The sequence below is a fragment of the Tamandua tetradactyla genome, chromosome 8 (assembly GCF_023851605.1).
Source record: "Tamandua tetradactyla isolate mTamTet1 chromosome 8, mTamTet1.pri, whole genome shotgun sequence".
Classification (NCBI taxonomy): Eukaryota; Metazoa; Chordata; class Mammalia; order Pilosa; family Myrmecophagidae; genus Tamandua; species Tamandua tetradactyla.
The window spans coordinates 29325580-29344909 of NC_135334.1; the positions used below are offsets into that span (position 1 = coordinate 29325580).

Sequence of the window (19330 nt, forward strand, 5' to 3'; positions counted from 1 at the left end):
CTAACCTAGCGGGGTCAGGCCCCTCCCCCAAACCCATCTCCTTAGCAAAAATCCGGCACTAGAGATTATAATCAAAGTAAGGCTTTGCTTGCATTTGTCAACCTAGTCACTTAGATTTTAATGGCTATAAAGTAAGGAACAATGCTTCCCTATCATTAGCCAAACAAGGATGCATTTCCCTCCTCCCTATACTTATCAATACTGGACCATAGGAAGTGTTCAGAAGAAAAATCAGGAAAAATACTGGGAGCTCTGCTCCTGACACTTACATACCTTCATCCCCAGGAATTTAATATTAACCCCAACAAAGCTGCATTTATATTCTAAAGCAGAAATTTTTATATAGCACTTAATAGTTTACGAACTGCTATCGCGTATATCATCTTTATTTGATCATCATAATAAATAACCTTTAGAGACAATCAGGGTTAATTTTATTACCTTCAGTTAATACATAGAAAACAGGCATGAGGAGTTGCTCTGCCAACGATGGTGGAAGCAGTGCTTCAGGTCATCTCTTTTGAATCCAGCTGCACTAGTTCTGAACTCGAAAACAGGTTGGGAGTATAGAGATGATGATGATGATGGTGATAGCCAACATTTAATTTAACTAAAATTGCATTTAAAATCTCATAATCATTCTATGAGGTAAACTATTTTTTTTTTCGCTGTGATTCTATTTTCGGTACTTTCTACCCATCTTAATGGAATCTTCCCTCCCAGACACCCCCGAGGGGTAGTGGTTTTTAGGGAGCATGGTGTACAGATTGAGAAAGGGAAGTGCGTTACCACTCTGTTCTAATCTCTGAAACTCTCAATCAAAAACTACACACTAAGAATTTGTAAAGGCTCAGAAGGGGTTGGGACCTGGAAACTTCCTCTATTCTACCCTTGTCCTCTCCGCTTATCTCCAGTACGGTTCTGGACGCTTAACCTGTGGAGGGGGTTAGAGTTTCTTTTTTACTTCCTTGTTATCCACCACCTTTCAGCACCTACCGCTTAAGTCACTGGTCCGTCTGGTTCGGCCCTTGGGTACGAGGCCCTTCTGGGCTCGGCCTCCTCAGAATACAGCGTCGCCGCGTTCCCGCTGCCATGGTGACGCGGAGGCCGGCCGCGGCTCGACCCGCCTCCTGCGAGCCCTGGCCTCGCCCCCTGCCGGCCCGAACCCCACCTTCCGCTGGCCAGACCGAGCCCCGCCTCCCGCCAGTCCAAGCCGGCCCCTACCAGGCCTGACCTCGCCTCCTGTGCGTCGGTACCCCGCCTTCTGCCGGCCCGAGATGGCCCCGCCTCCTGCAGGTCCTGGCCCCGCCCGCTACCGGCCTGGACCCCGCCTCCCAACGGCCTTGACTCTGTTCTCTGCGGCCCTCGCGAGTCCCGCCTGGCGACCGCCGAGACCCTGCCCAGGGAGCACCGCCTCCCGCCAGTGGGAGCTTAATCTCCATTCGCCGGAACTCCACCAGCTCGGCCTCCTGTGCGGCCTGAAAGTGGGGCGTGATGGCCTCTTCCGCGGGATGGACTTCCATGCCGCCTCTAGGCTGGGCTTTCCTCTCGCTGAACTTGAATAGAGCCCTCAAAACCCCGCCCCAGAAAAAACACCAGGCGTGTTCTTTAAGCGATTTATTGATCCAGCCGCTCCGCACCCCTGAGTCAACCGTCTAGCCAAGGGGAGTTTCCGGGCCCCACTGTGCTGTCAGTATCCATGACATGAAGTCTTTGTAGCTGACTGTCGGAATCCCTTGCTCCAGACCTCAGCCCTGTCTCCATTTGCCTGGTTAGGTGTTAACCCTGCCCCTGAGGATTCTGCCCAAGCCAAACTGGGGGCCGACTTCACAAACTCAGAATGTTTTTCCAGAGCACCTGTTCCTCAGCTTTGAAGTTGAAGGTGTATAAAAGAGATACCATTAAATCAAGTCCAACAAGATCAGCCCAAAGTGCTTATGAGGTAACCTTTCTGCACTTTTCTTGAGAGCAGGAGTTGGTGTCAAAGACCTATTTTCCGGTACACTCAACCTAGCCCCACTTCCTTATGTGGAACATTAGGTAACCAAAAATAACTCCAAGCCAATACTGGCAAATAAGAGCTACGCCTAAGGGAGAGAGCAAGATTGGAGAGCCTCACAATTCCAGGAGCTCTTAAAGCTTAAAAGGTGGCACACATCTCTAGGCTGCCACCCAGTTCCTCAGAGTAGATTCTCCCCACAGAAGTAGTGGTGCTCTCCAAGGCTCACACAAGGGTCCCCTTCTTGCTGTCATAGTGAGGCATGGCCTGAGGGAAGCGAAGAGTTGCATACTCAACGGTGGTGTCTTCTGACTCCCAGGCAGAGCGTGGTTGGGTATGGCTGAACACTTGGATGTCGGCATAATGTAAGCTGTTCTCTTCTGACCAGAGACCTGGGCTCCCCTCTTGAGACTTGGGATGCTGAAACTCTCGCTCATAGGTATGGCCTGGTGTTTCAGGGCCCTGTGAGGAATGACCAGCGTTAAGGAAGAATCTTGAGTTGGTTTTACCCCTCATCAGAGGTTGAATCGTGTCTCCCCAAATTCACATACTTCCAGAAGCTCAGAATGTGACTTTACTTGGAAATAGGGTCTTTGCAGATATAACTGGTTAAGTTGAGGTCTTACTGGATTAGGGTCCTGATAAAAGGAAGGAAATTTTGACACAGACTTACAGTATTGGGAGAAGATGGAGGCAGTGGTTGGAGTTTTTCTGTCACAAGTCAAGAAATGCTTTGGGCCACGAGAAGCCAGAAGAAGAAGGAAGTATACTCCTCTAGAGCCTTCAGAGGGAGCAACACCCTGCCGACACCTTGATTTCAGACTTTCAGCCTCCAGTATGGTAAAAGAATAAATTTCTGCTGCTTTAAGCACCCAGTTTGTGGTAATTTGTTACAGCACCACAGGAAACTCATACACCCCTCATCTCCAATACAGGGCCAGTAAGACTGACATCCCTTCACTTTTCCCCTTTGGGGAATGGAGAGAGCTGGGTAGAAGCTACAAGTTCTATAGATGACTGAGATGCATCTGTCCCAGGGCAAGAAACCTCAGATTGGGATCCCATGTCCTAGCAGCCCAGGAGAAGGGACAGAGGACTGTCATTACCTTTGTGCCATTCCATTGCTGCAGTTGTTGCTGCTGCTTCAATGTCTGTCTTGCTTGGTTCCCTGGAGGGAAGAAACCAACTTAAATGTATTCTATTTTACCCATCTCCCCTGAGTTGTCCTCTTCATAGCTCTATTAAATTATTATGGTAGTTACGTTTAGGAAACCAGTTAGGTTTAGGAAACCTAACTACTTGGCCAGGCGATGGTGCCCGGTTGTTCTGTGAACTTAAGTCATCAGTATGTGGAATTCATCTATGGCTGATTACCTTTGCTGTTGGCTAAGGGAAGTGCCTTCCACAATGAGTGAGGTTTAATTTAATTAGTTGGAGGCTTAAAAGAGAGAGGTCAGAAGAGAGCTCAGCAGCTCAGCATTACCTCATCTCAACACTCGCAGCTCAGCCCAGATGTTTGGAGATGCAGAAAGAAATTGCCCCTGGGAAAGCCGTTGGAACCCAGAAGCCAGGAGAGAAGGACAACAGACGTTGCCGTGTGGCTTCCGTGTAACAAAGAGCCTCAGATAAGAGTTAGCTGCCTTACCTCTGAAGAACTGTAAGTTTTTAACTAAACGAATCTCCTTATTAAAAGCCAATCCATCTCTGGTATGTTGCATTCTGGCAGCTTTGGCAAACTAAAACAGTAATCTTCTAACTCATGCCCCCTATCTCCATTTTCACCCCTTTCTACTCCTACCATTCCTACACTGCAATCGGAGTTATTTTTGTTTTCATACAAATCTCATTGGGTTGCTCTTGGGCCTCAAAGCCTAAAATGGCTCCCCATTGCCTAAGGATAATATCTAAACTCCTTAGAAGGGTTTGCAGTCTGGTCCTTTTCACAAACTCATCCTAGTGTGTCTCATCCTCATATCTCACCAGCCCCTAATATAGTTCAACAAATATATGTTGAGAGCTTGTTACATGACAGGCTTTGTGCCATGTTCTGAATATAGAAAGATGAGTAAGATGTTCCCCTGTCTCAGGGAGCTTATAATCTCCTACGGGAAGCCGAGAAGTTAAAAGACTATTACAATGCAGCATGGTAAATGCTCAGCTACTCCAAATAAGCTGCCATTTTCAATCAAGCCAGTCTCTTCTCTCTCTCTTTTTGGCATGGGCTAATTCCCCTGCCTAAAATACCACCACCGCCCTCTGTGCTTCCTTGTGAAGTTGCTATTATTTCTTCAACATTGGTGTCTTCTCCCTTTCTCCCATAGCATGAGTTTATGTTTATTACAGCACTAGTAGATGGTACTATGATTACTTATTTGCATCTATCTCACACTTGATTTTCAGTTTTTCCAGAGCCGAGAAACACAGCCATCCTGCCATCCCCACACACATGCTATTACCTGTTTTCTTTTTCCTCTGGAAAGTTGACGTAAAGCTCCTGTGACAGGAAAAACAGATCAAACATGTGCAAAAGCTCTGGCCTCCATCTTCCCTCCTTCATCATTTGCTCTGCTGTCTCTTTAAAATTCTGGACTGGCCCGCCCCCTCCACCTCCCTTTAACAAAGATTTACCCTGAGCCACGTTCAGCCCCACAGCATTTATCAAAAGTAGCATACCTCTCCCAAATGGATGGTTCTGGAAGGTGGACTGGTACAACTGATATAACCAAACCCCAAATACAGCTTCAAACAACCAGCTGCTATATGCCAGGGATGTGGCTGGGCTGAGGGCTATTCTTGGATTGTCTAACAGACTAATTCCAGCAGAGGACAAGGGAAACCTGCCAAATAATGGCATATTTCTGGATTCAGAGACCCTCTTGCTGCTGCTTCCATGTTGGGTTTTTTTTTTGGTCTCTGCCAAGCCGGGGTTTCCATTCTGGGATTTATTAGAAGCTGCTACCACCAGGGTTAACAAGTTTGGGTCCCCTCAAACCTTGCTCCCTGCTTTCTGTTCTTGTTTTTAATTAACAGAGAAAGTGAGAGATGTTTAACCTTTAATGTCCTTTTGGGAACTTTGCCCACAGCACAAGGAATGCTAAATTTGGTAAGTGACTCAGCTCATGCTGCAGGACAGACCTCTTATATTCATTCAGGGCCCCAGGGGTCCCAGATGGAGCCTGTGTGTCTATGTGATTGTCAAGTGTTTGATGTCCAGAGAAATAACATTGGTCTGGGGAAATAGGCTAAATAGTTTCAGACTTACTCTGCCTGCTTTTTCTTACTAGTATATTTCCAGTTTTCACCAGAGCCAGCACTATTTGTCTCCTAGGAACATTTCCTTCCTTTGCTAATAAAAAAGAAGGGAGAGAGGGAGACTTCAAAATCATGATGATTTTACTAGTTTGACAGACATTTGTGTTTGGGTTTGATTTTTATTTTCAATTCAACTTGCTGAGTTGAGAGCGGAGTTTCCATCCAGACTCTATAGGTGATTATTCAGAAGAAGTTTTGAAAGTATTTCTGTATCTTTCACTTCCCTCTTCTGCCATTTCAGCTCATGCTTTCTCTCACTGCTGCTTGGTCATAACCTTATCCTAGCCTCTAATTCTTTGCCCTTTGTCACTGTCTTCCAACAGATTTCTATTTAAATGGGTAAAGAGAGTATTAAATCTAAAATACGTAGGCTTGGGCTACTTGATTATAGTGAACAGAGTCTATTTCCTGGTTGGATATTGCATAGTTCATGGACACAACCCAAAGGAAGCATTTCAGTTAGATTCACAGAAGGTGGGATTTTTTCACTCAGAATTAAGAAAACTAAATGGACACTCTCCAACAGCGGTAGAAGGAATAAACATTAGAGCAATCTTTCTAGAATGCAGTTGGCAACAACTATTTTTTTTTTTTTAACATGGGCAGGCACCAGGAATCGAACCCGGGTCCTCGGGCATGGCAGGCAAGCATTCTTACCTGCTGAGCCACCGTGGCCCGCCCAACAACTATTTTTTAAAACCTTAAAAATAAATGTGTGTACCGTTTGATGTAACCGTTCCATATCCTAAGAAATAATCAGACTTATGTAAATATGGATGCTCATATTAGCAATATTTATAAACACAAACAATTGGAAATATCCTAAATGTCCAACATTTGGGAATTGGTTAAATGAATGGCATATCCAATCAATGGAATGCTCTGTAGCCTCTTTAAAAAGATGTTGAAGAACACTGTCAATCAAAAAATAACAAATTAAGCTGCCAGGCAGCAAAGGCATTTATTTACGGTCTTAGAATTGCAATTTAGGAAGCGCAGATGAAGGTAGCAACCTAAATCATGTCCATCTTGGCATTTCCAGGCAAAGGTTTTTAAAGGAAAAGAAGACTAGACAAGTTGTTTGCAGTTGCTGGATATTTGAGGTATCCTAATTGTCCATCAGGTGAGATAAATTATAGTTTATTTTATGGTCCAGATGTGCTTAGGATTTTTAGAAAGGTTGTTGCTTAAGGCTTTGCATACTTTGGCAGTTTATGATATCGGCTGGGACCTGCAAAAGAGTAATCTCCAGAATGACCCCCCTGACACATTTTAGGTCTCTTAGCCATAGAAACTCTATTTTGTTTTATTTCTTTTAACAACACCTAACAGCATGTAAAAATTTACTCCTAATTAAGTTAAAAAAAAAAAGATAAGGTATGTTTTGGAATAAAAACTGTATATATATGCATTTTAGAAGGATTGTATGTAAAGCTATTAAAATGTTCCTGGCTGTCATCTCTAGTTGCTTATATTCACGTTTGCTTCTTATTTCCTACTCTGGTATTTGACAAATTTACTACAGTGAATGTGTATTACTTTATTTTTTTTGTATGGTGTGTGGTGGGGTCACATTTCATTCTTTTTCTGCATGAGTATCCTGTTATTGCACCACCATTTGTTGAATTTTTTGTTTGTTGGTTGGTTTTTGTTGGTTTCTTTGTTTGTTTTGGGACGCGAATGGGCCGGGAATTGAACCCAGGTCTCCCGCATGGCAGGCGAGATACCCTGGCACCCACTGTGTATTACTTTTGTAATCAGGAAAAAAACAACAATAACAAAACAAAGAATATGTTAAAATGAAAAACCTCTGGATTGTTAAAATATTAAATCTCTGGAGGTTTAATGAGATCATGAGGAACTTTTATCCAATCCTAATATTTTTTTTCAGCTTCCAAGGTGGCTCTTTTTTTTTCTTTAATTTATTTATTAAAAAAAATTTAACAACAAAAGAACAAAAACATGCTTAATATAATCATTCCGTTCTACATGTATAATCAGTAATTCACAATATCATCACATAGTTGCATATTCATCATCATGACAATCCTAAGAATATTTCAAGAAAAAAAGGTTTCGTTTGTAATGTCTGGTGTGCTCGTTCTGTCATGGGCTCTGGAGTTAGACTGTCAATGTCAGGTTAGCTGTGTCACCTTCAGCCAGTTTTTAACCTCTCTAAGTCTCTGTTTTCTCACTAATAAAATTAGGATGATAACAGAATTTAAACCTCATGGGATTCTTTTAAAGTATTAAATATAATAATAAAGGTAAAATATTTTAGCATGGCACCTGGCATATAATGAGCATCAGTTAAAAGCTGACTCCTACAACTACCATTGATGACTATTGCCATCCGAGGAAGAACTGACCAATAATGAAGAATATGAAGACTTGGAAAGATGAGAAGTGAAAGAAGCTGTTACATCCACTTCTTTAGAAGTCTTTTTATGTGTCTAGATGTCCTATTTCTGTGCAATATCTTATAGTTGAAGAGTGCTCCTTTTGTTTTTTCAATCTTATTAATATTCTAGAAAACTCATATTATTGTTCCCATTTTACAGACAGGCCAACACAACTCCCTAGAACTTTAGTGTCTTACTCAAGAAGGCACGAACCAAATTTCCTTTCATTACTATGTTTTTTGCATCTAGTACTGTGCCTCGTACATGGTGGATGTTCAATAAGTATCTTTTTAATAAATCAATGAGTAGTAGAAACAGGGCTTGAATCCAGTGTATTGACTCCAAACCCTATGTGCTTTTCCAGCGTAGCTCACCTGTCTCTCTAAATATGGTGGTGCTTTATTTATAAATAAATATCAAATGATATAGCTAAGAAGGCAGTGGACAGATAAGACCAGGCCCAGGAGTTTATAGTGATGACAATTCTGGGAAAGAACAATATCAACACAATTTATTATGACGTTTTCACATACACTATATCCCTTGCTCTTCAAAATAAATATTATTTATGAACAATTTTACAGATGAGGAAACAGAAATTAAAAGGCTTGCCTAAGGTCACATAACAAATAAGTGTTAAAGATATATTCAGCTATTCAATAGACATCCTCCTTTCCACTTCTGCCCTTTTTTTTTTTCCTGGCCTGGGCAGGCACCGGGAACTGAACCCGGGTCTCCAGCATGGCAGGCAAGAAGTCTACCTGCTGAGCCACCATGGGCCACCCACTTCTGCCCTTTTTAATGAACATTTCTCCAAAGTTGATTTGCTTGATCTGAGAAGCAGTACTATGTAGTGGTTAAAAATCTGGACTCTACAGTCAGACAAGCTTGGGTTGGAATCTGGGTTCACTTAACAAGCCACGTGATCTTGGGCAAGTTATTTCTTTAAGCCTCAGCTTCTCAGCTATAAAATGAAGGGGTGGGATATGACCATTTACCTTTTAGAGTTGTTGTAAAGTGTCTGGCACTTAGTAAACTTTTAAATGCTGCTATTATTACTATTATTATGTTTTCTAAGCTCTCCTGAAAGGAGTGAACATAGTGCCTGTGTGCTGGAACCAGGAGGTGCCAGGCAGAGAAAGGTGACAGAGAACCAGCCCCCGGCTCTTTCTTGCTCATGCATGTAATGAAGGGGGTGGTATTTTCCTCAGTTTGGGACCTCTGTGTCCATCATCAGAGATGTTACCCTCCATTCTTAACCCCTACTCACCATCTTCCCCCACAGCAGATCTGGTTTCCCATGGTGCGCTGTCTCGGAAGGAGCCCAGCTGTTTTCCTACAATATAGAGGCTTTTGCATTTCCTGGTTCCCGGTCTAGCTTTCAGTGGCAGCTCCGGGGGTGGGGGGAGGGGTGGGCGGTGGGGGTGGAGGGTGTCAGATTTCAACCTAGCAGGTTGGACTTCGGAAGCCACCTGCTGGAAGGATTCCCAGGTGGCTCGGTTCCCAACCAAAGGGTGGGGCAACCCAAACCCAGCTTCAGGTGAGAGTTATCCCACTTTAGGGATTTGGAGCTTCTTTGGTGATGCCATAGACTTTGAGCATCAAGCTTCAAGGAAAAGAAACCTGGGATAGAAAGGGGCTCCGAGTTTCCTTTGGAAATACTTCTCTACTACATTTCACTGTCTTTAAATCTTACCTTAGGTTTCCCTAGCACCACCCAGGTTTAATTGAGTTTCTCTGTCAAGGTAATTGGTGCCGGTATCTTATTATTCCTGTCCAGAATCTGGGTTTGAATACGGGAGTGGCTTACCACCTTGAATTTAGGGAAATGGATTCCTTTTATATTCTTCCTGGCTGTCAGAATTAATGTGAGCATATTATCTAAACTTTCAAGGTTTAGGTTCCTAGGACTATGAAATGAAGAGCTGAACTCGTTATTTAATCCCTTTTTTGGTCTAAGATCATGTGATTCTGATGGGATTGGCCTCAGCACTTCTTAACTGCTCACTTCCCCATCCCCAGTATAGAACTACAGAATCTCCACCTAACCCCCAACCCAGCTTCTCCTTCAAAGGATCCAAAATTGAACTCCCTCCACACTTACCAGCAGTGAGGATGCCGTCATGCAAATTCCTCTGCAGAAAACATGGACTCTAGAATTTTTGAAACGCCCAAGGCTTATTTCCAGTGCTCGCACCCCCATCTTTGGTATCTTCTTTAGACGCCCGGTTATTTGTGTGCCCCTTATGGATGATGAGGACTCAGCATTACACTCTACACAGGGCATAGTCTGAACTCAATTCCTATCCATATTCTCCTCTAAAAGTGACAACCTTATAGGATACTAGTGAAGATTAAATGAGATGATGTGTATAAAGCTCTAGATCTCAGGAAATCTTAGGTATTATTATTACTTTTTGTTCTCAGCTTATTGTCAGATGGAAAGCATCTTATTTTATTATCTTGTGCCTGGATCACTAGCCTCTTATCTCCCCTATTGTGTACTCTATTGTGTACTCTGCCATTAACTGTATTCTTTTCATCCTGTTGCCACCTAGGTCAGAAGCCATTAATGGTTTCTACAGGAAAAAGTTCAAACTTCTTAGCCTGGCACTCAGAAGCCCTTCTCAATCTGTTTCCTTTCCAGCCACATCCTCTGTAATATAAAAGAAAGCATCTAAGGTATTTTAGATGACCAGAAACTCCAAAGGAGCTAATACTATGTTGTGGTAGTCAAAACATCTGATACACCTTAACCAGCATGAATAGAAGTCTAGAGATACTAAAAAAGTGCATTGATTATTCCACTGAATTCTGTATCAGTCAGTCCATGACTGGAATAATTTTAGATCTAGATGCTGAATTTCAAGTTGAATTTCAAGTCATCAAAAGACAGTTTGTCAGGGAAGGCTGTCTTTGGCAGTAACTGATATGGAATTTGCCATTAGATAGGATTCTAGGTATATTTATCTGGGAAAAGGGAAACATTAGGAGGACATTAAAGATGGTTATCTTTAAATATCTGAAGAACTTTCAAATAAAAGAAGGATAGTATTTATATTCTCGAAATAACCGGAACAAATGGGCAGAAACTACTGAAATTCAACAGAGGGAAGAATTTGTAATAGATATGTCCCCCCAAATAAAGTGGGTCGCTTTATAAAGGTCTACATTCTCTATCACTCAAAATGTCCCAGCAGAAGCTGACTGAAAACTGAAAAGAATTCAAATGGACTAAATCGGGTTTTCAAAATTTTCCCAGCTAAGGATTCTTTTAAATAAGGAACATGTAAACACCCCAATTATAAGATCAATGCAAAACTGTTCTGGTTGAAGTTTGACTAAGGACCTTTTTTAAAATTGTTTTTCTTCTCAACTAGATGTTAAGATTCCTGAGAATAGACGATAAAAGACCGTATTTTAAAATAATTCATATTTGCAACGTATAACTCACATAGTGTATTTATTACTTGGGGTAATGTAAATATTTGTTGAATGAATGAATTAAAAAAAAGAATCAATAAATAGTTATTTCTCTGAGGCAAACCTTTAATCAATCATTGAATTTCTCAAGTGAGAAGTATATCTGTAAGTATATTCATGAACGCATGAATGGATCTCAAGAGTTCTGTGAACCTATTCAAATTGTAGGTCAAATTTTGAGTATCTGTATTTTTCTGGGAAAAGGGTATGTATTTACAATTTTTGTCAGGTTTTCAAAAGGGTCTGTAACCCAGAGGTTAAGAACCACCACTTTAATGGAAGAATTTCAGGTATCCACCAGAGTTTGGTAAAGGAAAGTTCTTCTAGACACTCCCCAAATCATATCCATGTATGCTCTCTTCATTACAGAGAATTACTGAGGGGTTAGACCCTTAGGATTTCCTGAATACCCAATACCCTTAGTTGTAGGACTCCAAGGAGATATTCCCTGGGAGTCACCACTATCACAGTAATGGCTCTAGATTCCCTACATTTTGACTTGGATTGAATGGGATGATGCAGTGTTGCCTCTCTTTTGAAATGTTCCAAGTTTGGGGACCAAGGCTTTCTCTTATGGGCCTCCTCTGTGCAAAAAGTGGGAAGACCTTAGGATTTGGTGAAATGGTAGAGGCTGTGTGTCTGTGCCCCTGTGTATGTACTGGCAGTCCCTCGGAATCAGAAGCCATTTTTAGTAGACAGATCTTAGTATGGAAAAACAAAGTATTCATCCCAGGGCTTTCCGCAACTCTCTCTAGCCAGTCACTGTTTTCCTAACCCCTGCCCAAAAAGGGCCAGACAGTCTGGAGACCCCTAGTTTTTGTGTCTCTAATCACCAGCTCAGACAGTGCCCTCTGGGCTGTTTGGATGGCATATCCTTTTTCGGTCCCAGGATCACAATCTCTTTTGTTGCATTGTGAGAAAACTGTGGCTAGGAATTTGATCTAGAGCCAGTGCCAGCTTGCGGCTATGATCTCAGCATCCAAGTGTGAGCTCAGGGTGCTGTTGTATTGGGTACATCTATCTGAAGAGCTTTATGTCTAGTTAGCTATAACTTCCTCCCTCCCTGCCCATCCCATCCTTCAGGCTACACAATAGGGAGCAGCACAGACAAGGCCCTGAGATTTGGGTTTATTCAGCTCCACCCAGATCTAAGCCAAAGGCTATGACATGTCCCAAGGGACCACACCATACATTGTGGACAGTGCACCAATCCCTTCCCCCAAGGATGCTGCTACCTCTGGGGTTGTGGGCAGCTGTTCCTATCACCACAGGAGGTAGAAAGGGATCTGCTAGGTGCTGAGTCTGCAGCAATCAGGACTCCACTCTGGCCGCCTCCTCCTCGTCCTCTGGATCAGGAGGCGCAGGGAGCAGGGAGATGTAGACCTCATTGACCTCCGTGTCCAAATGTCTGCCACCCCGAGGTGCCTCCAGGTTAAGGATGCCATCGTGGGATAGAGCAGCCCGGACCCGCCAGGGGTCGACATCAGCAGGCAGGACATAGGTGCGGCAGAACTCTCGTGACACGAAGCCGTGGCGGTCCAGGCGCTGGGGGTGCCGGGCAGACACCTCCAGAAGGTTGTCCACAGTCCTCACGGTCACCTCATCTGGGGTAAAGTGGCTCACATCCAGAAATGCCTGGAACTTGCCCTCACTGAGCCTAAGCTCAGAGGCCCCTGCCCTGCTGCCCTCCCCAGCTCGGCTGGCCCGTGGCCGGACATAATAGCCATGGTAGAGGGTGGGCGTCAGGATCTCTTCTGGCAGGAGGCCTGAGGGGCACAGAGAGAGAAGAGAAGAGTCAGAATGAGGGAGGAGAGGTGGGGATGGGGATGGGGGGTGAATGAGAGGAGACTAGGAGATGAGGAGGGACTGGAGGACCAGAAGAGGAGTTAAATAGGGAGAGGAAGGGAGAGGGACACAGTGAGTAGGTGGAGGAAGAGGAAGTAGCCAGAGAGAGGGGACTGACAAAATAAATGAGATAGGGGTGGGGAGGGCAAACCAAACTAGGACACGGTGGATAGAAGGGGGACAAAGAGAAGATATCAGCGTTGCAGGTATCATGTCTTTTCTGAGGTCAGGAGGAAGGAGAAAGAGCCCTACTGGGGGTGGGGGGAGAGCGGGTAGAGCAGTCTGGGATGGAAGATGGCTCGCCCCAAGAGTTCAGTTAAGCCCTTAGTGGGGTGGAGGCCAGTAAAGTTGGGAGGTCTGCCCAGAATTTCAGTAGGTGGGGGTGGGAGGCAAGGGGGCGGCGTCTGTGCCATACCTTCCCCGAAGCGCTGCTCACTCAGGCGGCTCGGGTTGGCAAATTCGTACTCGGCGGTGGCCGGGTGGGCATGTGGCACCGAGCGACCCGACATGGCTGCAGATGCGTTGGCGGCGCTGGTCGGAGGTGCAGCCCCTCCAGCTGTCTGAAGAGCCAAGGCTCGGTCGGAGGTGGGGGCGGGGTCTACAACACCCAAAATAGTGCCGAGCCTCTGAGGGAGGGACGGGAAGGGGGGCCCTGAGTGGGAGCAACGAGTGTGTGACTAGTGCCTCCCGGACCCCCAGTCCCCTCCCCCCCGCACACCCTTTAGCTGTCGCAGGGTGCCTGAGAGGACAGCTGGGGGTCCTGGCTCAGGAGTGGGCTGGGGGAGGGGAGGACAAGTTGCTGCGTAGCTGAGACCCTCGCCAACAGTCTGCACGTTTTCCACACTACCCATTCTCCTCCCCAGTCGCAGGCACGGTGCGCCGTACTTCAGACAGCACCCCTAGATTTAATGTTTTACGAGGCTTGTAGGTTGAAAGATGCAAGAAACTTTTCTACCTTTTCCGTAGTGTCAGTGCGGGGCTGGGTGTGGGTGTCTTCCTCCCCAGATTAGTATTAGGGTCTTCTCCCGAAACCAGGGCAACCCAGGGCACCATGCAGATGCCTGGCACGGGCATGTTGGTGATCACTGCTCTTCTCCAGGGACCCACAAAGAGTTAATGTCCCTGGGGCTCAGCCTAGGAAGATTCCAGTGCCTGCCCAGGCCCAAGATAGTTGCTGGCCCAATGCCTCTGGCATGTGAGACTGGAGAGGAAAGGAGAGAGGAGGGGCACACCACTGCCTGCCTGACATTCTTGACACTGTCCCAGCTCCAGAGAACAGAATGAGGGGTGGGGAGTGGGGGTGCTGCTGTTAGGTGTGGACAGGAAAGCCAGTGAAACAAGACCAGGACAAGTCACTGGCCAGCTCAGACCTGTTTGTGTTTCTCTTTTCTTAGCTCAGTGAGTATTGGTTATGTGTCACACTGCCAAATCCCCATCACAAGTCTCCATGAACGGGTGGCGAGCTAGGATAATAAAACCCCTGACATCACCATTCCAGAAGCTTCACAAGACTGTGTATATAAAGGGGCTGGCCGTAGCTGAGGCTGAAGGAACGGACCAGCCAGCTGAGTCTTCACACTCAACCTAGTCACCATGGACATCGCCATCCACCATCCCTGGATCCGACGCCCCTTTTTTCCTTTCCACTCCCCCAGCCGCCTCTTCGACCAGTTCTTCGGAGAGCACCTGTTGGAATCAGATCTCTTTCCAACTTCTACTTCTCTGAGCCCCTTCTACCTTCGGCCACCCTCATTTCTGCGGGCACCCAGCTGGATTGATACTGGGCTCTCAGAGGTGAGTCCCCTCTCCCTGCCAGAACAGGAGAGTTCTTCCTAGAATATTCTGGAAACTTCTCCACTTTCCTCTTCCTCCTCTGTGCTTAAACTGGATTATATTTATATCCTAAGTATCCAATAGTAAAGAAAGATGAGGCTACTAACATCTCCCTCCCCCAGTTACCTGTTTCTATATGATGTTCTTCTGCATCCTATTTATTAGTGTACAATCTTTCACAATCTTTATGCATGATAAAAATCATCCTTTGTCCCCTAACTTCTAAGCAGGATGTCTCTTCTCTGGCTTGGTTCATAATGATGTGAAAGGAGAGAGCTGCCTTCAGACTCCTTTGCTGACCTCTTCTAATACCTCATTGTCCTGACTAGGAGAGAGTCCTACCTCGTCTTGAGCTTTTCATGCCCACTGGGTGGAGCTGGAGACAACAGCTATTATTTTCTTCCATTTTATTCTCTCTTCTGTGGTTTTCCTGACTTCTCAAGGGCTGAGGCAGGGCATTGGCCCAGGTCCAAGCCTTATGAGGAAGAGGCCCCCCACTTGTCCTAGGAGGGTCAGAGAAGGATGAACAGATAGGGTTGACAAAAGCTGCCACAGATAATACCTTGGTTTAAAAATAATCAAGTGTGAGTGAACAGGAGCTGAGTGGGCAAGGGCTTTGGAAGGACAAGCAAGACCAGCAGAACATTCCAGATTGAGTGGGTGGGAAACTTGGCAGATTTATGAACAAGAAAAAGGGGCCTTTGTCTCACAAACAAATGACAAGGCCAGGCATTGGGGTCAGAGAGACAGCTGAAACCATGCAGGCCATTCTTGTGACTGATTGTGTTCCCCTGGGTGGCTCTGTCTTCTCCCTTGTCCTGGTAAATAAAGTTTGAGCCTGATGACCAAGTGACCAAGTCGTATGCTTTGAGTACCACTGTGGTGACTCCTTAAGCCAGAAAGCCATGTTTATTTATTAAAAAAGGGATTTTTAGCAGAAAAGAGGCGGTTAAAATAGCCGGACAGAAAGCAATTCTTTAGAATGATGAGACTGCACCAGTCTTTCTACCATCTTTTCCATTATCCCCTCCCCACTTTGCTATTTCTAGATGCGCCTGGAGAAGGACAGGTTCTCTGTCAACCTGGATGTGAAGCACTTCTCCCCAGAGGAACTCAAAGTCAAGGTTCTGGGAGATGTGATTGAGGTGCATGGCAAACATGAAGAGCGCCAGGTATGTAGCTTGTTTTCTCTTCTGCTCATTCATTCAGTGCCTACTATATGCCAGGCAATGCCATCAACCTCTGAGGCTGGCAACATTCCAATCCGAAGCCGTAAGGGTCTAGACCAGGGTCACAAGTCAGTAGCTAGAAGACTAACTTGTTTGTTTTGATTTGACTGCCTTGAATGGATGAGATGGATTGTTTACTTTCATTTAAGCCAGTGGCTCTCGACCTTGGCCATATTAGAATCACCAGGGGAATTTTCAAAAATCCTAATGCCTGGGTGCATTCCATACCAATTAAATCAGAATATTTACAGGTGAGACCCTTTAATATTTGTTAAAGCTCCCTCGATAATTCTAATGTACAATCAATGCTGAAAACCACTGATTTAGGCATAGTGCTTGTCAGAGACTTGGTTGTTTTACATAATTACATTAATCTCACGCACCTGAAGGCATATGAGATTGATGCCTTGTATAGATGTTCAGTAATCCATTTCTCTTTAGGCCCATCTTTATGCTGAAATACTTGGTTTGCTTAAATTTCAGAACCCATGTGGAAATAGTTTATCGAGAGCCTGTTTGGATAAATGCTTGAGATTTAGCGGGTATAAGGGTTAGGACCAAGTATTCTTTGCAGGATTCTGAAAAATGAAGAGCATCTCATTTTCTGGGAGAGTTTTTTTAAATGACTATGTGTCTCACTATTAATGATAACTCAGATATTTGCGCTTCAAACAGAACAGATAGAAGTTTTCAGGCTAGTTCAGTTTTGATCATACAATTTAAGTTTGGGGCATGGTCTCCTTGAATGGAGTCACTTTTTTAACAGCAGCTCTATTGGTCTGGAACATTCTGAGATACTCCTGAAGAGTCAGGATATTTTTTGGCTTTCTTGGAGACTCAGATCCTCAATGCCAGTGTGAGATTCCAAATCTTGTACGTCTAGCAAACATTGATTTAAACCTTTGGAAAACCCCTAGCCCCTAAACTACTTGCTTCAGAGTTTGGCAAACTCTGAAATTTGGGGCTGTTTCAGACTTCTCAGACTGCTGTTGGTAGGAGTGACTACCTAGGCAACTTCATCTTAGCCCTAAATCTGAAATGAACAACTATTTAGCTTTCTCTCATCTCATTGCTATGAAATTTGCTTCAACTTAAGGGGAATGAGGATGTCTGGTTTCCAGGCAAGTGGTGTTTTTCCTGTTCTTATTTCTCTGCCTCTTCCTTGTTCCCTTGGATTAGGATGAGCATGGTTTTATCTCCCGGGAGTTCCACAGGAAATACCGGATTCCAGCTGATGTGGACCCTGTCTCCATTACTTCATCCCTTTCATCTGATGGAGTCCTTACTGTGAACGGACCAAGGAAACAAGTCTCTGGCTCTGAGCGCACCATTCCCATTACCCGTGAAGAGAAGCCCGCTGTCACTGCAGCCCCCAAGAAGTAGATGCCCTTTCTCTAATTGAATTTTTTTTAAATAAGAAAGGTTCCCCACCAATGAATGAAAATCCTGTGACTAGAGATGAAGCTTATTAATGCTAAGGGCAGGCCCAATTTATTAAGCTAATAAAATATCATTCAGCAACAGATAACTGCCTCATGTTTGAATTTTCGGTATTTTAGAAATAAATGTACAATTACCAGCAAGTGAATTTAATCATTGCATTATGATTTAAGGGACTCCAGGGATTTTAGAGTCAGAATGACTGGGTGTACCACTTACTAATGGTTACTTTTAGGCAAGTCATTTAACCTTTCTGGTCTTCAGGTTTTCCATTTATAGTATGGGGACTTATTTGTACAAAGTTGTTGTAAGGAATAAATTAAGGAGAAAAAATAGGTAAAACCCTTGGCAGAGTTCAAGGAATGTCGGTTCCTCTCTCTCCTCCCTCTTTGATTTTACCCTCAGTTCCAACAACCTGAGCAAATCTGAAGGAACTCTGGATAACAGTATATAAAAGACATTCCTGCATCTTTGAGATGATGAAAAGACATGGCACCTCCAACCTTATTTGATGTTTTTCAACTGATTCCTTTAGTTGATTCCCAAGGGCAATAACTAAGACTTGGGTGATTATTGCTTAACAAGCCTTAGGTCTGGCTTCTAAATTATCCAGCAAACACCTAATGAACTAAGACTGAGATATATCCAATTAACCAAGAAAAAATACAATTAATAATTCATCAATAAGTGTTTATATTATTTACTTAAGACCCGCCCCCCCCCCCCCCCAAAAAAAAAAAAACCACCACCATTTCAATGGGTGTTTGAATGTGTAGATCCAGTGCTCTGGAGTAGAAGCTAGGGCAGTGGATATAATCTAGAGCTAGCTTATATAAGGCCAACAATACAAAGACAGACATTAAGGGATTGGTAGAGAAAAATGAGCACATAAGAGACTGGAAAGTGCCCAGCAAGACAGGAGAAAAACTTGTTTAGCACAATGTCATAGAAAATAAAGGCGTGAAGTTTCAAGAAGGAAAAGGTGAGTGCTTAAGTGGATTATCAAATGCAGAATATAAAAGTCAAATAGTATGTGAGCTGAAGTGTTCATTAGATTTAGCCAAACCTACTCATACATAAATATAGCTCCGGGAAAGTGGTGGGTTAAAGAACAAATGGGGGACAGACATTTCAACAAGTTAGAGCAATGGTTTGTATCAAGTTTGATACAACACTCTGCTCCAAGCACATTGTAATGGTAGAATTTTTTTTGTTTGTTTTCTTTTCTAGGTAGCATTTTTTTTAAGTAGGAAAAAATGATGATGATATGGGCAAAATATTTAAGTAAATAAAAGTAAACTTCAGAGAAATGGACATATCAGACTTTAGGTCTAGAAGCAAGCAGTGGTAGCTGATGAATTTGACATAACCCTGCCCCCTCTAGATAACCAGGTTCATCAGTTTTAATATTTTGCTTATCTATCTGTCTATCATCTTCTGAACACTTAAGAACAAGTTGCACACATCATCCTCCTTGCACACATAACACTTCCATGTACATTGCCTATAAACAATGATATATTCACTTACATAAATCACTTAAGTGCATATATCAAGTTCAAGAAATTTGGTATTGATATAAAGTATACTTTCTATATTCCAATTTTTTATCTCCCAAAACGTCCTTTTGAGCATTTTCTCCTTCATCCCTAGATCCTATCCAATATCATGTATTGCATTTAAGTGTCACTATCTCTTTAGTTTCTCTCTCTTCTTTTTTAAGTTGTGGAAACATTTGTTTTAACATACGTATTATAATTGTTCCCATCCCAACCTCTCCCAAGCAT

At 43.8% G+C, this 19330-nt stretch overlaps 5 protein-coding genes across 13 annotated transcripts in view; 2 read left to right on the forward strand and 3 right to left on the reverse strand.

The window, feature by feature from the left end:
- The window catches only part of DIXDC1 (DIX domain containing 1), an 88164-nt gene extending 86830 nt beyond the window's left edge, over positions 1-1334 (reverse strand). The window contains exons 1-2 of one of the 5 annotated variants that reach the window (XM_077112950.1): positions 997-1150; positions 442-541 (exon numbers count right to left, since the gene is read on the reverse strand). In XM_077112950.1, the coding sequence (XP_076969065.1) occupies positions 442-469 (28 nt within the window). In that variant the 5' untranslated portion in view covers positions 470-541; positions 997-1150. Of the gene's footprint in view, positions 1-441; positions 542-996; positions 1154-1224 lie in introns of those variants that run through there. The other 4 variants (XM_077112947.1, XM_077112948.1, XM_077112946.1 and 1 more) reach the window with 4 other exon arrangements.
- LOC143645049 (uncharacterized) lies at positions 490-7967 on the forward strand. Its single transcript, XM_077114698.1, has 3 exons — positions 490-564; positions 990-6434; positions 7593-7967. The coding sequence occupies exons 1-2, from the start codon at positions 490-492 to the stop codon at positions 1563-1565; spliced, it is 651 nt and encodes a 216-aa protein (XP_076970813.1). The 3' UTR covers positions 1566-6434; positions 7593-7967.
- Positions 1603-9109, reverse strand: C8H11orf52 (chromosome 8 C11orf52 homolog). Its single transcript, XM_077112959.1, has 4 exons — positions 8984-9109; positions 4456-4493; positions 3106-3167; positions 1603-2461 (listed from the first exon to the last, which is right to left on the reverse strand). Exons 1-4 carry the CDS (start codon positions 9070-9072, stop codon positions 2225-2227), a joined length of 426 nt encoding a protein of 141 aa, XP_076969074.1. The 5' UTR covers positions 9073-9109; the 3' UTR covers positions 1603-2224.
- A 2028-nt stretch (positions 9110-11137) lies between these two features.
- Positions 11138-14253, reverse strand: HSPB2 (heat shock protein family B (small) member 2). 3 transcript variants are annotated; one of them, XM_077112962.1, is made up of 3 exons: positions 13997-14253; positions 13457-13601; positions 11138-12962 (listed from the first exon to the last, which is right to left on the reverse strand). In XM_077112962.1, the coding sequence occupies exons 2-3, from the start codon at positions 13548-13550 to the stop codon at positions 12508-12510; spliced, it is 549 nt and encodes a 182-aa protein (XP_076969077.1). In that variant the 5' UTR covers positions 13551-13601; positions 13997-14253; the 3' UTR covers positions 11138-12507. The 3 variants fall into 3 exon arrangements, with proteins under 3 accessions (XP_076969077.1, XP_076969076.1, XP_076969075.1); XM_077112961.1 differs by having other exon boundaries at positions 13457-13639; positions 13997-14252; XM_077112960.1 differs by having other exon boundaries at positions 13457-13667; positions 13997-14252.
- CRYAB (crystallin alpha B) lies at positions 13169-17631 on the forward strand. Of its 3 annotated transcripts, none has more exons than XM_077112964.1 (4): positions 13169-13247; positions 14436-14835; positions 15924-16046; positions 17283-17631. In XM_077112964.1, exons 2-4 carry the CDS (start codon positions 14635-14637, stop codon positions 17484-17486), a joined length of 528 nt encoding a protein of 175 aa, XP_076969079.1. In that variant the 5' UTR covers positions 13169-13247; positions 14436-14634; the 3' UTR covers positions 17487-17631. The 3 variants fall into 3 exon arrangements, with proteins under 3 accessions (XP_076969079.1, XP_076969080.1, XP_076969078.1); XM_077112965.1 differs by lacking the exon at positions 13169-13247 and adding an exon at positions 13505-13626; XM_077112963.1 differs by lacking the exon at positions 13169-13247 and having other exon boundaries at positions 14368-14835.
- Positions 17632-19330: the final 1699 nt, after the last annotated feature.